Source organism: Oratosquilla oratoria, chromosome 10 (genome assembly GCF_046742065.1).
Source record: "Oratosquilla oratoria isolate Oo_2021 chromosome 10, ASM4674206v1, whole genome shotgun sequence".
In the NCBI taxonomy this organism is placed as follows: domain Eukaryota; kingdom Metazoa; phylum Arthropoda; class Malacostraca; order Stomatopoda; family Squillidae; genus Oratosquilla; species Oratosquilla oratoria.
Window position 1 is genome coordinate 57,662,713 of NC_134786.1, and position 18,621 is coordinate 57,681,333.

The following is an 18,621-nucleotide window of genomic DNA, read 5'->3' on the forward strand; positions in this document are numbered from 1 at the left end:
GAAAAATCAATTTACCACATAACAAAGTGATAAATATTTGCCAAAAAATCCACAAAAACTATTTATAAACATGTTATTCATAAGTGTCAGACTATTATAGGTGACTGTACATTGATTTGAAAGATCATAAATGTAAAATTCCTTCACTCTCTGAAATTCTAACAAAGCTTCTCCGAAAAATACGACCTCGTTCAACTCACGTGAGGAGCGAAAGAAAGTCTACAGATATTCTATCCAACTTTTGCACGCATATCTCGAAAAAATTTACCCAGTTTCTCCACTTCTAGGCTAAGGTGAATCAAAATAAGCAAGATTTGTTGGTTTCACATAATTTTGAGTTGATTTAAGCAATAAAAAAAAATTATTTTGGCTCCAATGCTGTACAGGTTAAGAAAAATTTGATTCAGTGCTCAGATATTGCTATGATGTTCAACTTATATGCAGTCCATTGAGTTTACAAAGTATCATGTGCTTAAATCTGTTCCTTTGCTTAGCAGTGTTTGTACACCCTCAGTGATATCTTTTGTTATTTCATTACCAACTATTTATGGTAATCAACCCTTAGATCTTAATACTCCATCTTTTCCAATGTCTCTATGCTTTGCATCATCACTAAAACAATGTATATATACATGAAGTTCTACTTTCAAGCCAGAATGAACTTTTTGTTTAAAACAGAAATAAGTGGTACATTTAATTCTGTTATCATTTATCTTCATAAAAAAATTTGGCACAACAGCTGTTAAGACATAAACATGACAGTAACTAAATTATGCTTCATTTTTATCAATAAATAGGGGACTGGGGCCAAGAATATATAAGCATAACATATTCTAAGTCATGTTTATCAGTGGATGAGGAATCATTGGGAGTAAACAATTTTTGATTGCTAAACCCTAATGTGAAAGTGCTGTGTCTTACCACACTTCTTCTAACCCAAGCAGTTGGGTGTTAGGGATGACCTTTCATCCATGTAGACACACGGTGGGAGGGACAACAGATTGTTTTTTGAGTGGGTACAGGATGTTCACAGGGTGGGTGTATGTTTTGTCACAGCCACCCCAATCATAAGTTATGAGGGCATTTTGGTATATGTATGTGTGTATGTACATTCTAGGAAATATGTACTTACCTTCAACTGTTCCTGTGGCAGTTGTGGCTGTAGGCATCATCAGACCAGTGTCACGAACTTCATCGAATCTTGTCATAAGCCCTGATAATCTGCAAGGACAACATAAAAGATTTCAGGGTTTGTTCTTTGTCTAACACATTGCATAAATGATTTCCTATTTCCAAATTTCTTAGCTAACTCTTACAAAACCACTTGTTTCCTTTAAGTGCTATTTTTTCTTAATTATTGATATCTACTTCAATATGGTGGCATAATTTTGTAGATTCTGTTCTGGCTGATCTTAGACAATTCCATTAATTAGTTTGCGGCTGAAGAGTAATTCTCTAACTCAGGTGACAAAAAAACTTGTAGAGAATACTAAAGGGTTATGGCATGTGACTGCAAGAGACAAAACTGGCATCTGGGAGAGAACAGGGAACCATTAGAGAAACCAGACTCCCCCTTGCCCAATGAGGATCCAGGAGCCACCCTGACACAAGGCATTGCCATACTCAACCTCCACAAGGAAGTGTGGCCACACAGAGCTAGTACCTGGTCTCCAGATAAGGCCCAGAAACTCATTCTTTTCCTTTTCTCACTTCCTACTATTAGTTCATTTGTGAGATGCAGGGACCTGCATATGGTGGTCCTGCAAGATAAACAGCAAAGCTGTCCATTTTCAACCCCACCCCCCTCTGCCCCACTTCCATTAGGAGATGCAGGCCTGAGGAACTGGCACTCAGTCTTCAAATTGAGCCAAAGATCTTTCTTTATCATGTTCAACTACATTTAATACACTTTTTCATCCATAAAGAGCTGACAACTGGTGACTGCTCTCCTCTCCCTGTCATTTTCGGCCAGTCACATAGAAACAGTCCCACACTGAGTTAACACGGACAACAGTCCAAAGTTTCTTTGCCGAGATATCTGTGGGAGGTTCCAAGGACCATTTCCACCCATTGTGGGGATCCAGGTTTTCCACTTAGTGAAACTTGAGGTGGAAAGGAGAAGAGTGGGAGTGTTAAAGGAGATGACAGATAGGGCTAATAAAAGAGTATTGGTATGGTTTGGGCACATGGAAAGAATAAGTGACGAAAGATTAGTAAAAGACATGTGGAAGGCAGAGGTGGAGGGAGTTAATTTGAAAGGATGACTGAGGTTAAGATAGAGAGATGAGGTGAAGGGGGCATTGAACAAAAAGGGAATGTCTGTTGTGCAAGGAAGGAAGAAGGCAGGAATATAGGGATGAGTGGAGAGTTTCTGTGTTTTGCTGTGTATAGATGATGCTGTTTTACAAGGAATGGAGGGGCAAAGGATGGGTGGAGTTCGTCAATTAAAGGAAGTGGCCTTGCTGTGGATGTACTGTGTCTTGCTACATTGCTTCAGACCCTGGGCAGTGGGTGGTATACAGGGATGACCTATCATCCATGATGAGCTAAGATGAGAGGTAGGAATGGGTGGTAGAGTGTGGAATGGGTGGGAGTGGATGTGTGCCTCTTGACTTGACTACCTCTCTTGTATGGGGAAAAAGAAGCCATTGGTATATACATAGATCAATAGAAGATCAACTTCCTTCATCAAACCCCTCAATCACTCCACTCAATAGCCCCATTGAAAAATTCTTCCCAAAAGAAGCAAGAACCACACTAGTACAAAATTCAGGTCACCATCCAGCACCAACGCAAAACCAACAATGAACAGGCCTGACCACAGAAACAAACTGCCCTAGATGCAACCAACATAGAGAAGACACCAAATACCCACCATAGCCATACCCATGACAATCCTATAATACCTCAAGGAGTGACTTGTTGGCCTATCTGGGTGGCAGTTACCACTTACCTGGAAGCCATGGGCCTCCTGCAAAAGAGATCTGGGGCAACAGATTGAATGATTGGCATTAAGGGGCTTCACAAAATAAGGTCATAGTTTATGAACTTATAATAACCCTGGGACCAATGACAGGTACCCGCTTGTGGCAGTCATGCAATCATCTCCCTGCTACTCATCTTCAAATCCCATCACTACCCTCACCTCTATCTGCAGGTGCAGCCCCAAAGGTATGGTGTTCAATTTCTGGGCCAGACCCAAGACTGCCGTCAATTTAATTATGTTTCCTCCACTTTATCACACCAGGAGAGAGGACAACCAACAACTGCTCTCCAGCCACACCCTATCTGCCACTGATGCAGAAACAAATCTACCCTAATATAACACTGACAACAATCCACTGTTTTCTTCCCAGAGATATCTGTGGAAGGGTTTGTGGACTGTCATTTGTATCAATGACAGTGTAATGAGCATATATTTGGAAAGTAAGAGTGACTGAAAAGAACAGATTTAATGTAATTGAGATTGGGTGTCTCAGAAGTGGATGGAGTGAGAAACCTGAAGGTGAGATAGTTATTGGAAGAAAGTTCTGACAGGGTAGACTAAATGGTATTGAGGTGGTTTGGGCATGTGGAAAGATTGAATGTGGTACAAAGGGAATGTGGACATGTGGTGTATATGTACCCCACAAGTATGCTTGTAGGTGCAAATTGATGCATGATAGAGTTGAGTGGCAATCAGACCTGACTCAACACTCAAAGGCTAGGATGGGTCACCCCAATTAGGTCACATCTGGTCAAGGTGTCAGATTGGCCCTGGGTATATATACCACCTGCCCACGTGTCAATCACATTCACATAGTCTGAAACAGACAATTCAGATATTCTGACTCCTGTTCTGTAGCTCGTCGCTAGGCCTTCGTGGTCAGTCCCTCATGTGGGGACCATACCACATCAGTCCTTGGGCCAATGGACAAGTATCCACATGAATAAAGCGCATAAGCCACACCAAGTGTCAATCTCTCCCTACATCACCTAGTCCAGTACCATACACCTGTATGTTATGGACAGTACAATTCAGTGGAGTCAGCCATAGAGTAAGACTAATAATGAGATGGGTGGATGGGCTGAAAAGAGCTTGTGATGTATATTGTACATCAGGAGATCAGAGCAATGAGGATACAAGAGACAGGAATGGGTGGAGACATTATGAATGGATGAATGGATGACAACCAAAAGGGATATTCCCCTTAGCTACTCTGCAGATAAATGATTGCAGAGGATGGGTGGGTGCACCATACAGTTAAGTCATAAATGTAGTCCTCCTTTGGCTCTCAGGCCTTGCATCAGATAACTTGAGCCCTGGTATACTGCATCTGACCCATGCAGTGTGGGAGGGGTAGTGTAAATGGGTCCTGTGATGTAGATGTATGGCTTAATTTGAACACCCCATCTTTAAGGCAAGGAAAGGAGGGGGTGGGGGAGGGAGTGGTTGTATGTGAATGATATTTTGATGTAGTCCAAAGGGATTTCTCCCCATCTTCTATATTTTTCACATGATAGGCCAAAGATGGGGGTCATTGATTAAGTGAAGCAGCCTTGCTGTGGATGTGCTGTGTTTTGCTGCATTGCTTCTAACCTGGGCAGTGAGCAGGAGACATGGATAACCCTTTATCCATGAGGAGCTAAGATGAGAGGGAAACAAAGGTGGTGGATGGGAGTGGAATGGGTAGGAAAGTGCCTCTGACTTGGCTACCTCCCTTATAAGGGGGAAGAAGCCCTTGGTATATAAATAGACAGATGTATGACCCCAACAGTGGCAAAGAGGTTACTGTGGGAAGACAACTTCTAATGCAGTGACATGTACATTTCAGTCTATTTTTCTATAATTCTAACCCCCTAGTGAGACCTCGGGAGAGAATGTTTTAATTCAAGACATTCTTCACTTCAGGGCTCATCCTCTTGTTAAATGAAATTGTTATGCATCAGCCAGAAAACATCATATATCATCAATTTAATACATGATCCTCACTAACATAACTGACATGAACTTACTTTGCTGGTGGAATATTGTGCTTCTTCTGTAAATCCATCCTGAGTCGCTCCCCATAGTGTTTGTAAGCCTCCACCAGAGTATTGAAGGCACAATCTCGCACCGGCGCTGTTGGGTCTGACATGAGTTTGACGACGTGGGGAATGAGGCGGGACACAGTTACTCCTGAGGCACCGTGGCTGAAAGGGAAAGTAGAACATGTAGCCAACACAGCATTACAAGCAAAATACATGATTAGGCAATATTGTTTTCCTCCATCTCTGTATTTATCATAGTAATCATTAAGATTACATGGCTCCCCCAGCCTATATGAGCATGCTTTTTTTTTCTTTGTTCCATTAATGAAAAAAGTATTTGAGTTGCCCCTTGTAAATAAATGATAGCATACATTATCATCACTGATACTGAATGGTTACACTAGAAAAACAAGTCATGAAAACTGGGACACTATAGCAAAATTTTCCTAACAAAAAGCAGAAATCTGGTCACTCAACAAATGATCTTCATCTAGTTACTTATTCCTCTCTACATTACTGAATATTATATCTATTTTTACATAAAGCATATCTTCAAACTTGTCACCATAAAATAGCTGAATGCCAATGAAGCTATAATGATGCTATACATAATAACCTTTAATTCTAAAGTAAGGACATTACATTATTTAGAGAGAGATGCCTGTATTAAAATGTAGTAAAATCACAAACAGACATAAAAGTATAAAAATAAGTGATTAAAAAATTCTCAGTTATCAGCAATCACTATTACTAACTGATGACTAAATCTATAAATCTAAATATAGTTGACTGATGAAAGAAGAACAAATGTCTTTTCAATTACATAGTAAATAAATTAAACAATTTTCTTAATTATCTTTACTATTTCCAATGGTTATGAACTTCTCACTATTGTAAAATTAAAGCATAATGAAATAATGACAATAAATTTCCTGCAAGTCTTTACACAGTCAACATTATTTGAAGTGAAAACTGCTAAAAGATTCAAACAATAAATGCATAAATAACTTTTGATGAAAAGCTTAGCTCTTCTGACCTCCTACCACAATAAAATGCCAGTCTTATAACTTCAGACCCCACTGAACATGCAGGACAAAATTTGTGTTGGGCAAATAACAGTTCTTATGGGAAAAAATAGGTTAGATTCCCAGACACTCTCCAGACATTGGTGCACAAAATGACCAGGCAGGCTATTCAAATCGTGCTATCATGAATCATGGTTGTGGTCAGCAAATGCTGGGATATCTTATCTATTTGTGTAAACTTGAATTTTCGTACACATTCACACAACCTAAATAAGACAATTTCTCAATTTCATAAACAAAAATCCATGTACTAGCTTCTTCTGGACCACTGGGTCACAGCTGGTACTTTTAAGGATTTTGTTCAGGCAAACACAAGACAATCTCACTATGCTTAAGGACCTTTGGTCAAAAAAGCAGTTAAACAGTTGTCAGGGTCCTACCTTGATAAATCCATTTTGAACTAGTGGGCCATTTTTGATATATTAAGAAAATTTATATGTTTTGGATGATTCCTGCATATGGAAACTATCAGTCCAAATTGGGTTAAGGGCAAATGACCAAAACTACTTTATAATGACCAACACCTTCAACAACTCGTCAATGACTTACTTGTTAATTGTATTCTGTAAGCAGATCATGACTTCTTCTCTGACTTTTCCATTCTTGTGTGAGAATGCAGGCATGAGCCGCTCTATAAGAAGATTGGGAGAGATGACGAACTCCATCAGGGACGTGAGGAGTGTCTGTGCCTTCTCCCGTACAGCATCTTTGCTGTCACCTGCAAAAACAATAGACATTAATATCACAGAAAAGTAATATAATCAATCTAATTAACCTTTCAGCATGTTACAACTTGTCTTCATTCTAGCTGCTATTAAATGACTTTAATTAAACACAAAAAACATTTCTGCAGCTAAAATGTTAAAACTATCACAACATTTTCACTGAGTTTTACAGCTTTCCATTTTTTATTCCAGTTAATACCAAGTGAAAATATTTTACTCCTCTGAAGGAAAATATATCTGCTCTAGGAGAAATGTAACAGGTAAACTGCCTTTGATCCAAGGGATAGTGGGGGAATAGGGGGAGGGAGGGAGAGAAAGATAAATGAATAGAGAAGGATAGCGGTGGCAGAGGGAGAGAAAAAGGGATGGAGGGAATGATGGAGGGCGGGATAGAGGAGAGGAGGACTGAGGAAAGAAAGAGGGAAGGAGAGAGTGAAAGAGAGAGGGAGAGAAGGGAGAAGGAGGGAGGTCACGGGTGTGAGTGCGGCCTCACTGCACAAAAAGGACAAAGGAGACAATGCGCATGAGAAGGAATGCACAAGAGGAGTAGATGAGGAGGAGAAGGATAGGGAGGAAGGAGAGGTGGAAGAAGAGGAACAGAATAATGAAAAGGAGGACGAACAAGAGGAAGGGGATGGGACAGAGAAGGAGGAGAAGAAAAGAAGGAAGAGAAGTAAGAAGAAAAGAAGGAAGAGGGGAAGAAAAGGAGGTAGATAAGGAACAAGCAGATGAGGAAGAGGACGAGGGAGAGGAAAAAGAGGAGAGGACGGCGAGGAGGAGGAAGACGGAATAAGAGAATGGGAAAGGAGGAGGATGGAAGAGGAAGAGGAGGAGGTGGTCAACAGAAACAAAGGAGCATGGACGAGGAGGAAGAGGAAGATAAGAGGAGCCTGGTTAGGAGAAGGGGAGAAGGATGTAGGGGGGAGAGGAGGAGAAGGGAGGAGGGAGGGAGAGAGGGAGAGATGGAGAGAGAGGAGAGAAGGAGAGAGAGAGGAGAAAGGCGGAGAGAGCGAGGGAGATAGATGGAAAGAGCGAGAGTGAGAGATGAAGAGAGAAAAAGAGACAAGAGAGAGAGAGAGAGAGAGAGAGAGAGAGAGAGAGAGAGAGACTATGAAGGGAAAGGGGGAAGTGTGGAAGAAGTAAGAGACAAAAGACAGGAGGGACGGAGACCGATAAATCGAAAGAAAGACGAGGACGAAAACAACTGAGCAGCAGCAGGAGGAGGAGGAGGAGGGGGGCAGATAAGAGGGCAGGGATACGTGATACACAAGAACGAAGAACAGAAAGAAAGAAAAAAAAACGTAAGAGAGGAAGATACGAAGCAGGAAATGTACAAGTGGTGGGACAGAGTAGGGGGGAGGGGAAGAGGGAGAGGAGGGGAAGGAGATGAGGGGGAGAATGAGATGAGGGGGAGAAGGAGAGGAGGAGATGAAGGAGATGAGGGGAAGAGAGAAAGAAGGGGAAGCGGAAGAGGAGGGAGAGGAAGGAACGAGGGAGAGGAAGGAACGAGGGAGAGGAGGGAACGAGGGAGTGGAGGGGAAGAGGGAGAGGGGGGAAAAGGAGAAGAGGGGGAGAAGGAGAGGAGGTGAAGGAGAGGAGGTGAAAGAGAGGAGGGGAAGGGGGAGAGAAGGGGAAGCAGAAGAGGAGGGGAAGAGGGAGAGGACGGGAAGGAGGAGAGAAGGGGAAGTGGAAGAGGAGGGGAAGAGGGAGAGGAGGGGAAGAGGGAGAGGAGGGGAAGGGGGGGAGGAGGGAACGAGGGAGAGGAGGGAACGAGGGAGAAGAGGGAACGAGGGAGAAGAGGGAACGAGGAAGAAGAGGGAACGAGGGAGAGGAGGGGAAGAGGAGAGGGAGAGGAGGGGAAGAGGAGTAAGGGAGGAAAGGAAATACGAGTTAAGGAGATCTGAAAGGGGAGGGAAGAGAACGGGAGGGGAGGGGAGGGATAGGAAGGAAAGGGAGAGGAAGGCAAGAAATGAAAAGTGAAGGGGAAATGAGAAAAAGAAAGGGATGGTAAAGGTAGGGGAAAGTAAGAGGGGGAAGGAATGAGAAGGGGAGGATGAGAGGAGAGGGAAGAGAAGGGGAGAAGAGGAAGGGGAAGGAGAGGGAAGGGTAAAAAAGGGGGTAGGGGCGATGGGATAAGGAAAAGGATGAGAGGGGAGAGGATAAGAGAGGAGGGGATGAGAGAGGAGGGGATGAGAGAGGAGGGGATGAGAGAGGCGAGGATAAGAGAGGAGGGGATGAGAGAGGAGGGGATGAGAGAGGAGGGGATGAGAGAGGCGAGGATGGGAGGGGATGAGAGAGGAGGGGAGAAAGGGAGAAAAGGGGGAGCTAGGGAGAGAAAAAGATGAAGAAAGGCGACGAAGAGAATACGTGGAGTGGGTACGCCGGGAGACGCTTAGTTGGGACCGAGGTGGTCACCTCTGCCCTATATGCTCGGACCTCCAGGACAAGAAGTCACTGGATTCAAACGCAGGTTCGCGTCGTGGGAACCACGATCGGAACCAATCCGCTGCTTGAGTTGGGTTGATTTACGAAGGAAATGGACAACAACTGGTTTACCAACAAAGTGGTTACCGAATGGAATAGACTTAGTTACCATGATATAGTGAGCGCTGAAACAATGGGTTGTTCTGAAAGGTTAGATAACTTTATGGATGGAGGTGATAGGTGATAAGGGACATGGAACTGCCTGAAGTAGGCCCTATGGTTTCTTGCAGTCTCCTCCAGTCTTATGTTCTGTTCAATGTCTAATGACCCAAGAGACATGCATGGTGGCACCATTTGTGTATTCTGTTCTGTCTAACGCAGGACACTTTGATTCAGCCCTGAGCCCCCACCCCCACCCAACCCTACGCCCATGGAAGTTAAGACCCAAAACCTCTCTACATCACCTGTTAAAGCTGCCTTACTCTTCCTCGCGGAATAACAAAGAGGAATATCAGTCCAAAGAGACCTCAGCCCACTCGAGACAGTCTAACCCTTACGGCCCAGTTCACACTAACGGTTTGAACCGCGGCGGTACCGCATAGTCAAGGAAAACCCTAGTATGTTTTAGCTCCCTAGAAGGGTGGGGAAGGCGAGTGAAACGTTCACTAATGTCATGAATGAACGCCAGAAATCACAACACGTCACCATTCACGGGGCCTCCACTATCAACACATGTGATCCAGCTGTCAAGTAACCGATAGTAATGAGGTTACTGGAAGCGGACGAAGGGTGGATGGAGAGCGACGGGGGCAGGAGGGAGGAGTGAATGGAGAGACTGAAAGCAAAATGAGAGAGTAGCGAGTCCAGGAGGTCGTGGAAGGACATGGAGACATGGGGCTATGAGGGACAAGGACAGGGATGGGGATATGGGAGCAGGGACAGGGACGCGACTATGGAGGCAGGAACAGGGATGGGGTTATGGGGGCAGGAACAGGGATGGGGTTATGGGAGCAGGAACAGGGATGGGGTTATGGGGGCAGGAACAGGGATGGGACTATGGGGGCAGGGGCAGGGAGGGATGGGACTATGGTCGCAGGGACAGGGTTATGGGGGCGAGGAATGGGATGAGGCTATGGTAAGCAGGGACAGGGATGGGACTATGGGGGCAAGGACAGGGATGAGGCTATGAGAGGCAGGTGCAGGGATGGGGCTACGGGGGCAGAGGCAGGAATGGGGCTATGGAGACAGGAACAGGGATGGGGCTATGGGGACAGGGACAGGGATGGGGCTATGGGGGCAGGGGCAGGAATGGGGCTCTGGGGGCAGGGACAGGGATGGGGCTATGGGGGCAGGGACAGGGATGGAGCTATGGGGGCAGGGACAGGGATGAGGCTATGGGGGCAGGGACAGGGATGAGGCTATGGGGACAGGGACAGGGATGGTGTTATAGGGGCAGGGACAGGGATGGTGTTATAGGGGCAGGGACAGAGAAGGGACAGAGATGGGGCTGTGGGGACAGGGACAGGGATGGAGTTATGAGGGCAGGGGGAGAGATGGAGCTACGAGGCCAGAGAAAGGGATGGGGCTATGGAAGGCAGGGAAAGGGATGGGGCTACGGGAGGTAGGGAAAGGGATGGGTTTACGAGAGGCAGGGAAAGGGATGGGGCTATGGGGGCAGGGAAAGGGATGGGGCTATGGGGGCAGGGACAGGGATGGGGCTATGGGGGTAGGGACAGAGATGGCGCTGTGGGGACAGGGATGGGTCTATGAGGGCAGAGGCAGAGATGGGGCTACGAGGCCAGGGAAAGGGATGGGGCTACGGGAGGCAGGGAAAGGGATGGGGCTACGGGAGGCAGGGAAAGGGATGGGGTTACGGGAGGCAGGGAAAGGGATGGGGCTATGGGGGCAGGGAAAGGGATGGGGCTATGGGAGACAGGAACAGGGATGGGGCTATGTAAGGCAGGGTCAGGAATGGGGCTATGTAAGGCAGAGACAGGGATGGGGCTATGAGAGGCAGGGGCAAGGATGGGGCTATGGGGGCAGGGACAGGAATAGGCCTATGGGGACAGGGACAGGGACAGGGATGGGGCTAAGGGGTTATGGGTGCAGGAGCAGGGATGGTACTATGGGATAGGGCTATGGGGCAGGGAACAGGAGTGGGGCTATGGGCTATGGGGGCAGGGATGGGGCTATGGAAGGCAGGGACAGGGATGGGGCTATGGAAGGCAGGGACAGGGATGGAGCTATGGAGGAAGGGACAGGAATGAGGTTAAGAGGGCAGGGGCAGGGACAGGGATGGGGTTATGGGGGCAGGGAAAGGGAAATGGATTCAATTTGGAAGTAGGTAGAAACAACTTTGCCAACCGTGTAGTTAATGAATGGAATAAACTTCCTGCACAGGTAGTGCAATGTAGTTCAGTTCGATGCTTTAAGAATCATTTAGATAAACACCTAAACAAGATGCTGTAATGATTATAATTTATTTTATATTATTTGTTTTTGTTTTGTCATCATTTGTCTGTTTGATTTTCATTTATTATTAGTTATATGTTAATTTATCATTATTTACTATTTACCTGTTTGTTTATTATTTAACTATACATATACATTTATTTATGTATTTTATTTGTTATTTACATTATAGTTTTTATTTATTAATTTATCATTATTATGATTTTTTCGCATCCGACCTAGATATGGACCAAAAGGTTTCCTGTCGGCATGCTTCGCCTTTGTAATCCTTTGTAAATGGGGCTATGGGAGGCAGGGACATAGGGAAGGACAGCGAAGAAGGACGACGGTTGAAAAGAGAAAGAATAGAAAAAGGAAAGAGTTGAGAACAGAAAAAATAAGGTGTTGTTCGGCAAAGAGGGGTAAAACAGTGATGGGATGAGGATGGAGGATGGAGGAAGGAGAGATGTGAGGGAAAGTGAAAAAAGAAAAGCAGGCAAAGGAAGGCGAAGGAGACAAGGATATTGATGATGACAACAAAGAGGAAAACAAGAGTAGGAGCAGGAGGAGGAAGAGGGATATGGCGAAAAGTGAAAGAAGAATGGCAGGCAAAGGAAGACGAAGGGGATAAGGTGGATGATAATAATGACGACATAAAGGAAAAACAAGAGGAGGAGGAAGAGAAGGAGGAGGAAAAGGAGAGGTGGAAGAGGAAAAGGAGGAGGAGGCAGGGGGAAGGAAGTACAGGTAGAATAGAATTAAAAGAGAACACGCAAGTGATTGACTGAGTGGTTGAGTGAAGGAGTGAGCGAGTGAGAGGGCTGGTAATTGTAGAGAAAACCAGCCGGGTGGAGGGAGGGAGGGATGGGGAGGGGAGAGTCGAGGGCTGCCTGTGGGTTGGTGACTTACCTAATCTGTCCGAGACGGCGGGCACCACGGAGGACAGGTAGGGCCGGAAGTCTTCCTTCATGCGACCCACCAGGTGGGTCATCACCTCAAGGCCATTGAGGGCAACCTGCAAAGAACAAAGAAGAAGAGGTTAATACACAAGTATACGGGGATCTCTCACACCAGACACACGCCACAGCATGGATAGTACAAGTCCAGCCACCAGTCATACATAGTCCACTGCTGAACAAAGGCCTCCCCCATGGCCCGCACGGCTGCGCCAACCTTCGCCATGTCATTCCCGCAAACAAATAACGGCATAATTCATTTGAACACATTCCGACCTGATTGTCCCCACACGGGCGGGGCGGAATTCAGTCCGCACCATTAAATCATCCTTCACTATCCTGTCGCCTCCGTCCCCCAAACACAAACACACACACACACACTCACTCACTCTCTCTCTCTCTCTAACACACACACACACACACACACACACACACACACACACACACACACACACACACACACACACACACACACACACACACACACACACACACACACACACACACACACACACACACACACACACACACACACACACACACACACACACACACACACACTGGGGGATGCGTAAGACATTTCTAGGGGTGACGTAGGGTGATCACTGTACACCAGGAAAGAACACATCATTTTCCTAAAACATAACTGCTGAGTTTTCTCACGTCGAAGTGATTTTTTATGCATTGGTTCTCCTCTGACGAGCCATCACTGCATTGCGCATCGAACCGTCGAAAACTTGTTTTGAGGCTGGGGTATGGAGGGAGAGGGGGCGCTTACCATGCATGCAAGGTTGACCAAAGGAGGGGAAAAAAAGAGGGGGGGGAAGTGGGGATAAAGCGACAAAGGACAACGAATGATGAACGACTGGAATTGCCACAACATATGTCTTCTTTTCCTCGAATCTGGCTCCGCCCACTCCGCCTGACCCTGTCGCCGCCGCCGCCGCCTCCTGACCTTGGACAAAGCTCCACCCTTATATCCTTTCTACTCCATATTCCTTGCGACCTTCCCCCACCCCGCAAAAAAGGAAAGAAAAAAAAAAAAACTTTGTCCCACATCCCCAAAGACACATTTACAAAAGCTTTAGTAATTTTTAAATATTATAATGCAGGGATGACCTGTCATCCAGGAGGTGCCAAGATGGGAAGGAGGGTAGAGGGTGGAGGGGAGTGGAGTGTATTAGGGATGGAATGGGAGGGAATGGTTTGTATGCCTTTGTTTTTTGGCTACCTCGCTTGTTAGGGGGAAAAAGCCTTTGGTATATGTATGTATAATGGGTTCGAACCCCCGCTAACCCCCATCCCTGGGGACACGTCCCCCTCTTTTCGAACCTTCTCAACACCTTCCGTGCTGGTTGGCACTTTTCCTTTTACTCCGGCTGCCGCCAGGCGATTCTATTCCCCTCCGCGGCACCCTCACGCTTGCCAAGGGGTCACGGCCTATCTGGTCCAACCCCTTCCACACCGATGGCACTTTTCTTTTTAATTTTGGCTCCCGCCAGGCGATTTCATTATCTCCCTGTTCCCTCAGCCCCCCATCCGGGAACCGCCCAGTTGAGATCACTTGGGACCGACGGAGTTCGGTAACGCGCGAAAACGAAAGAAAAAGAAATATATAATAAATAAACAATTATAAAAATATAAGAACGTGTTGAATTAGCAGAGCTGCGCGTGACGACTATGTACAAATCCTACATCAGCTAAGGTCCCCATTCCTTCTGCGACAAGACAAGGCGATCCTCCTGTTCCTGGCCCAGGATGACACCTTTCATCTATCTATCCATTTCTGCATCTAGCCATCTATTTTTATTATTTATTCTTATTACATCCTGGCGCCATGTTGTCTCCCAGGTGCAATGTTGTTAGCTTCCCATTCACAATCGTAGGGAGAATTCCAAAAATTGCACCCAGGCACAGGCCAAAGGTACAAGTAGAACATGTTACAAATGTGCTTACATATGATACGTACGTACGTACATGTGCGCGTGCGTTAGAGATAGAGAGAGAAGGTGTTTTCACCCGCTACCACTCCACCATTGTCATAGCGCTTCTATCCCTGAGGGCAATACTGCCTCGAAGAATTGGAGTCCTATGGATGGTAAGGGACATGTCTATAGCAGAGATTATAGAAGCTGAAAGTGATCAACATTCTTGTTTGACTGGAGACGACTCTCCCGTCACAAAAGAACGCTGTGTGTCTCTGATCCGTAGGGGTGTCACTCAGCTGCCTAGAATAATGACTGCACGAAACTCGTGCAGTCAAGGGACGGACTCGGGTTATCTGTCCTCCGCAAGAAGTCGAGAGGCCTACCCCAGGAGGTGCTGAGTAGCTGCGGCCATAACAAGTCATCTTTGGCCTAGGCGTCTAGTATGTTGGGGCAAGTAATTAATCGTCACTGCTGAGAATCGGGGTGCAGTGCAGGATTCGAACTCACAGCTAAGCGAATGCGAAGTCAGCACGCTTCCGATGACGCCGTTGGCGCACTCTACAAGAAGTCTGAATATACATGTAGCTGTGTTGATGTGGCAAATGCAGCACACCTCTCGCACCCCACCTGTAAGGAGACACCTGATGCAAGAACACAAGGACACGAATGTCATATTTAGTAAACGTGTCCGCCCTCTGTCTCCTGTCCCCCACCCTCTTGTCTCCCTCCCTCCCTCCCCATCTTCCTTTCCCTTTCCCTTTTCTCTCTCCTTCCTTCTCGATTCCTGTTACTACTTCCCCCTCTACCTCCGCTTCTGTCTCTTTTCTTCCCTTCTTTATATACTGCGCTCCCCATCCCTCCCTCCCTCCCTCTCTCTCTCTCTCTCTCCCCCTCTCACCATTCTTTCAACTCGTTTTTCTCCCTCTCACTCTGAACCCCCCTTCCTCCCTCCTCTCTATCCGCTCTCCTCAGAGCCCCCACCACCACCACCACCTTCTCCCGGCCGGGGAAGCTGTCCTTGTATTCCTCCCTCAACAACCTGATGAAGATGAATTGGTAGGTCGCACCTGTTGCAGACGCCGGGATGTTCCAAATGCACCTGTCATCACACCTGCCTTAATTACACGTGCAACTGCGTATACACCCGAGACACTGTCGCCACCAGACTAACACTTGAGTGAATGCACCAGTTAACTCCCTTCGTGCTGGGTGGAACTTTTCTTTTAGTTGTGGCTCCTGCCACGCTATTCGTATTCGTGGCACCCCTTCACAGGGAGGGAAAGAGAGAGAGGTAGAGAGAGGAGAGACCTATATTTCATGCAGAACCAACACCCATCCAGCCACCGGCTCGACGACAAACCGCAAAATCAAGCAACCTTGTCCCGTGACCGCGGGTGGATCACGCCACCCGAAAGCACCGCCCACGTCACCCAACCCCGTCCGCCCATTCCTCCTCCTCGCGCGCGCGCGTGTGTGTGTGTGTGTGTGTGTGTGTGTGTGTGTGTGTGTGTGTGTGCGCGCTAGTATGTCTGTGTTTGATGTAATGGAATACAATGGAAGTAGTAGTAGTAGTAAAGTTGGTGGTATCATTATCATCATTTGTAGTAGTGGTATTATTATCATTATTACAATCATTACTACCATTAGTAGTAGTAGTAGTAGTAGTAAAGGTGGTGTTATTATCATAATTACAATCATCTGTAGTAGTAATAGTATAAGTAGTAGTAGTAATGATGGCATTATCATAATAATCATTATGATCATTATTACCAGTAGTAGTGGTAGTAGTAGCAGCAGTAGTGGCAGCTGATTTATTGGTGGTTGAGCAAAAAACTGACAAAAAATATACGAACAACATAAAAGCAATTTAAAACAATACACACACACACACACACACACACACACACACACACACACACACACACGCTGTGGTTAGAGCTCTGGCCTGCCACTACGGAGGTCCGGGTTCGACTCTCGCCCGGGGCTGAAATAATATCAGTATCGCAGCGCTGAGGGGTGTTACTCCAACTCTCGTGGGCGGGGAGTTGGGGGGGGGGTGCAAGGTCATAGCATTACCCATAGATCGGACCTACGAGCTCTGAGCTCTCTTCCAGGAGGGAAATAGCTGTCGATCACGAGTCCAACACGTGATCCAAAGACCAAGTGAATACACAAACACACACCACACACACAAACGGGTCTCGTTCATCAGCAATATCCTTAAGCCCAGCCGGCCACGGTCGGTGGACATGGCCGAGCCTGTCGGACCGACAGTCGTACTCGCCCTCATTAAAATACAACTGTCCGACGCCCCAACCTCAAGGGGGGAGGAGGAGGAGGTGAGGGGAAGGCAGGGAAAAATGCTTAGGGAGAGGAGCGAGGGTGGGGAGGAGGGAGAGAGGTAGGGGACTGAGTGGGAGAGGGAGAGGGAGGGAGGGAGGGAGGAGGAGAGAGCAGGGGAAGCAAAGAAAAAGAGCAGGCGGCAAGGAGGAGCAGAGGATGAGAAGGCCAAGTGGCAGCGGTGCCCTTTGGCAAGTACGTCATGGCCGAACTTCGTCTCCTAGCTTCTCCCTTCATCGCCTTGACATGGTGTAAATGTAAACGTGAAGTTCGTAGCGTATGTATTTACCTAACTGTAATCAACTACACAGAATAAGAGGTACAGTGTGTGTGTGTGTGTGTGTGTGTGTGTGTGTGTGTGTGTGTGTGTGTGTGTGTGTGTGTGTGTGTGTGTGTGTGTGTGTGTGTGTGTGTGTGTGCGTATGAATGCAAATCAATACATACAAGGGGCAGGTTAATGTGGAGTTGGGGGGTGGAGGGTACGAGGTATGGTGGGGGTAAGGGGGCTGGCCTGGGTGACTAATGGTCCGGTAACACAAGAGGAATGTGTGTGCGCTGGCCCCTGATGCATCATCCACGAGCAGAGTATCGACGCAATCGGTGACATTTCCGGTAAGGGCGCGCGGCACTCTGTGGTACTTCGGGACATTATGGACTTCGTAAAGGCTACTACCGAAGGCCATCGGATCCACACCGAGTAGCGTAAACTCCTCGTCTTTCAGAGCGCGGGGGGCGTTAACTACCTAACTTGCGTGCAGAACTTGTGACTAAGATACGTCAATGATGAAACCGAGGCCAACGACGATGTCATCATATTCCCTTGTTCTAACATATACACTGTGGCCAACTATTTCGATAAATAATTAATATTACTATCGTTATTATTTAATGTATTTAAGTGAGACATACAACTATAGGGTGTTCAGTAGTTCACGTTGTCGTTACGACGTTATCCCCACAAAGCTACGAATTCTTTTACTCGCAGTTTGCGAACGCGGCATCTAACAGTGGGTTCCTGCAACTGAACGTAAGCGAACTGAACTTAGTCTCATCCTTCGTACAAGACCTGTTCGATACAGGTGACTCTGGAAGAAGATAACTTCATCCCTATTTGACAATTTTGTTATCATTCGAAAGACTCAAGACTTCCCAGCAACACTTATTATGTTGGGGGGGGGGTATAATTTTTTCTAGGGGGGGAGGGGGAGGGGGCGTCCCGTGAACGAGGGGACCGTCTCCGTGCCGAGAATCCCTCCTTTGCCACGCTCCCTCCTCGGCTCGCAGGCGCCGCCCGAGGGGCATCGCTGCCTTATTAGGACCGCTGGCGCCGCCCACCACTCCGGCTGGCCGGTAAGAAGGTTGAGGAGCCTACACCAAGAGGCGCTGAATAACTGCAACCGAAGCCATTACCTATGTCCTATGCGCTTGGACTGTTGGGGCAGGAACAGTCATTGCTGGGAACCGGAGAGAAGTGCGGGATTCGAACCCACAATTAATGGGATGCGAAACTAGCGCGCTTCCGATGACGCCACCAGAGCACCCCGGCCGCCCGGGAACCTGCGCTTTGGAAAACGTGGAGGAGGAGGACGACCAGACAAAATAGAGACAAGTTTTTAGGAATGACGTTCGACTCTCCAGGAGGGTGGAAGAAACCTTTGTTCAGCGTTGGACTCCAAAGGCCTAATTGCTTCATCCCTTCACT

The 18,621-nt window shown here is 46.9% G+C and overlaps 1 protein-coding gene across 10 annotated transcripts in view; it reads right to left on the reverse strand.

The window, feature by feature from the left end:
* The window catches only part of chb (CLIP-associating protein), a 689,317-nt gene that overhangs the window by 487,265 nt on the left and 183,431 nt on the right, over positions 1 to 18,621 (reverse strand). For all 10 annotated transcript variants that reach the window (XM_076191887.1, XM_076191885.1, XM_076191884.1 and 7 more), the window contains 4 exons: positions 12,605 to 12,710; positions 6,645 to 6,813; positions 4,996 to 5,172; positions 1,133 to 1,221 (listed from right to left, as the gene is read on the reverse strand). In XM_076191887.1, coding sequence (XP_076048002.1) covers positions 1,133 to 1,221; positions 4,996 to 5,172; positions 6,645 to 6,813; positions 12,605 to 12,710 — 541 coding nt within the window. The remainder of the gene's footprint in view (positions 1 to 1,132; positions 1,222 to 4,995; positions 5,173 to 6,644; positions 6,814 to 12,604; positions 12,711 to 18,621) is intronic.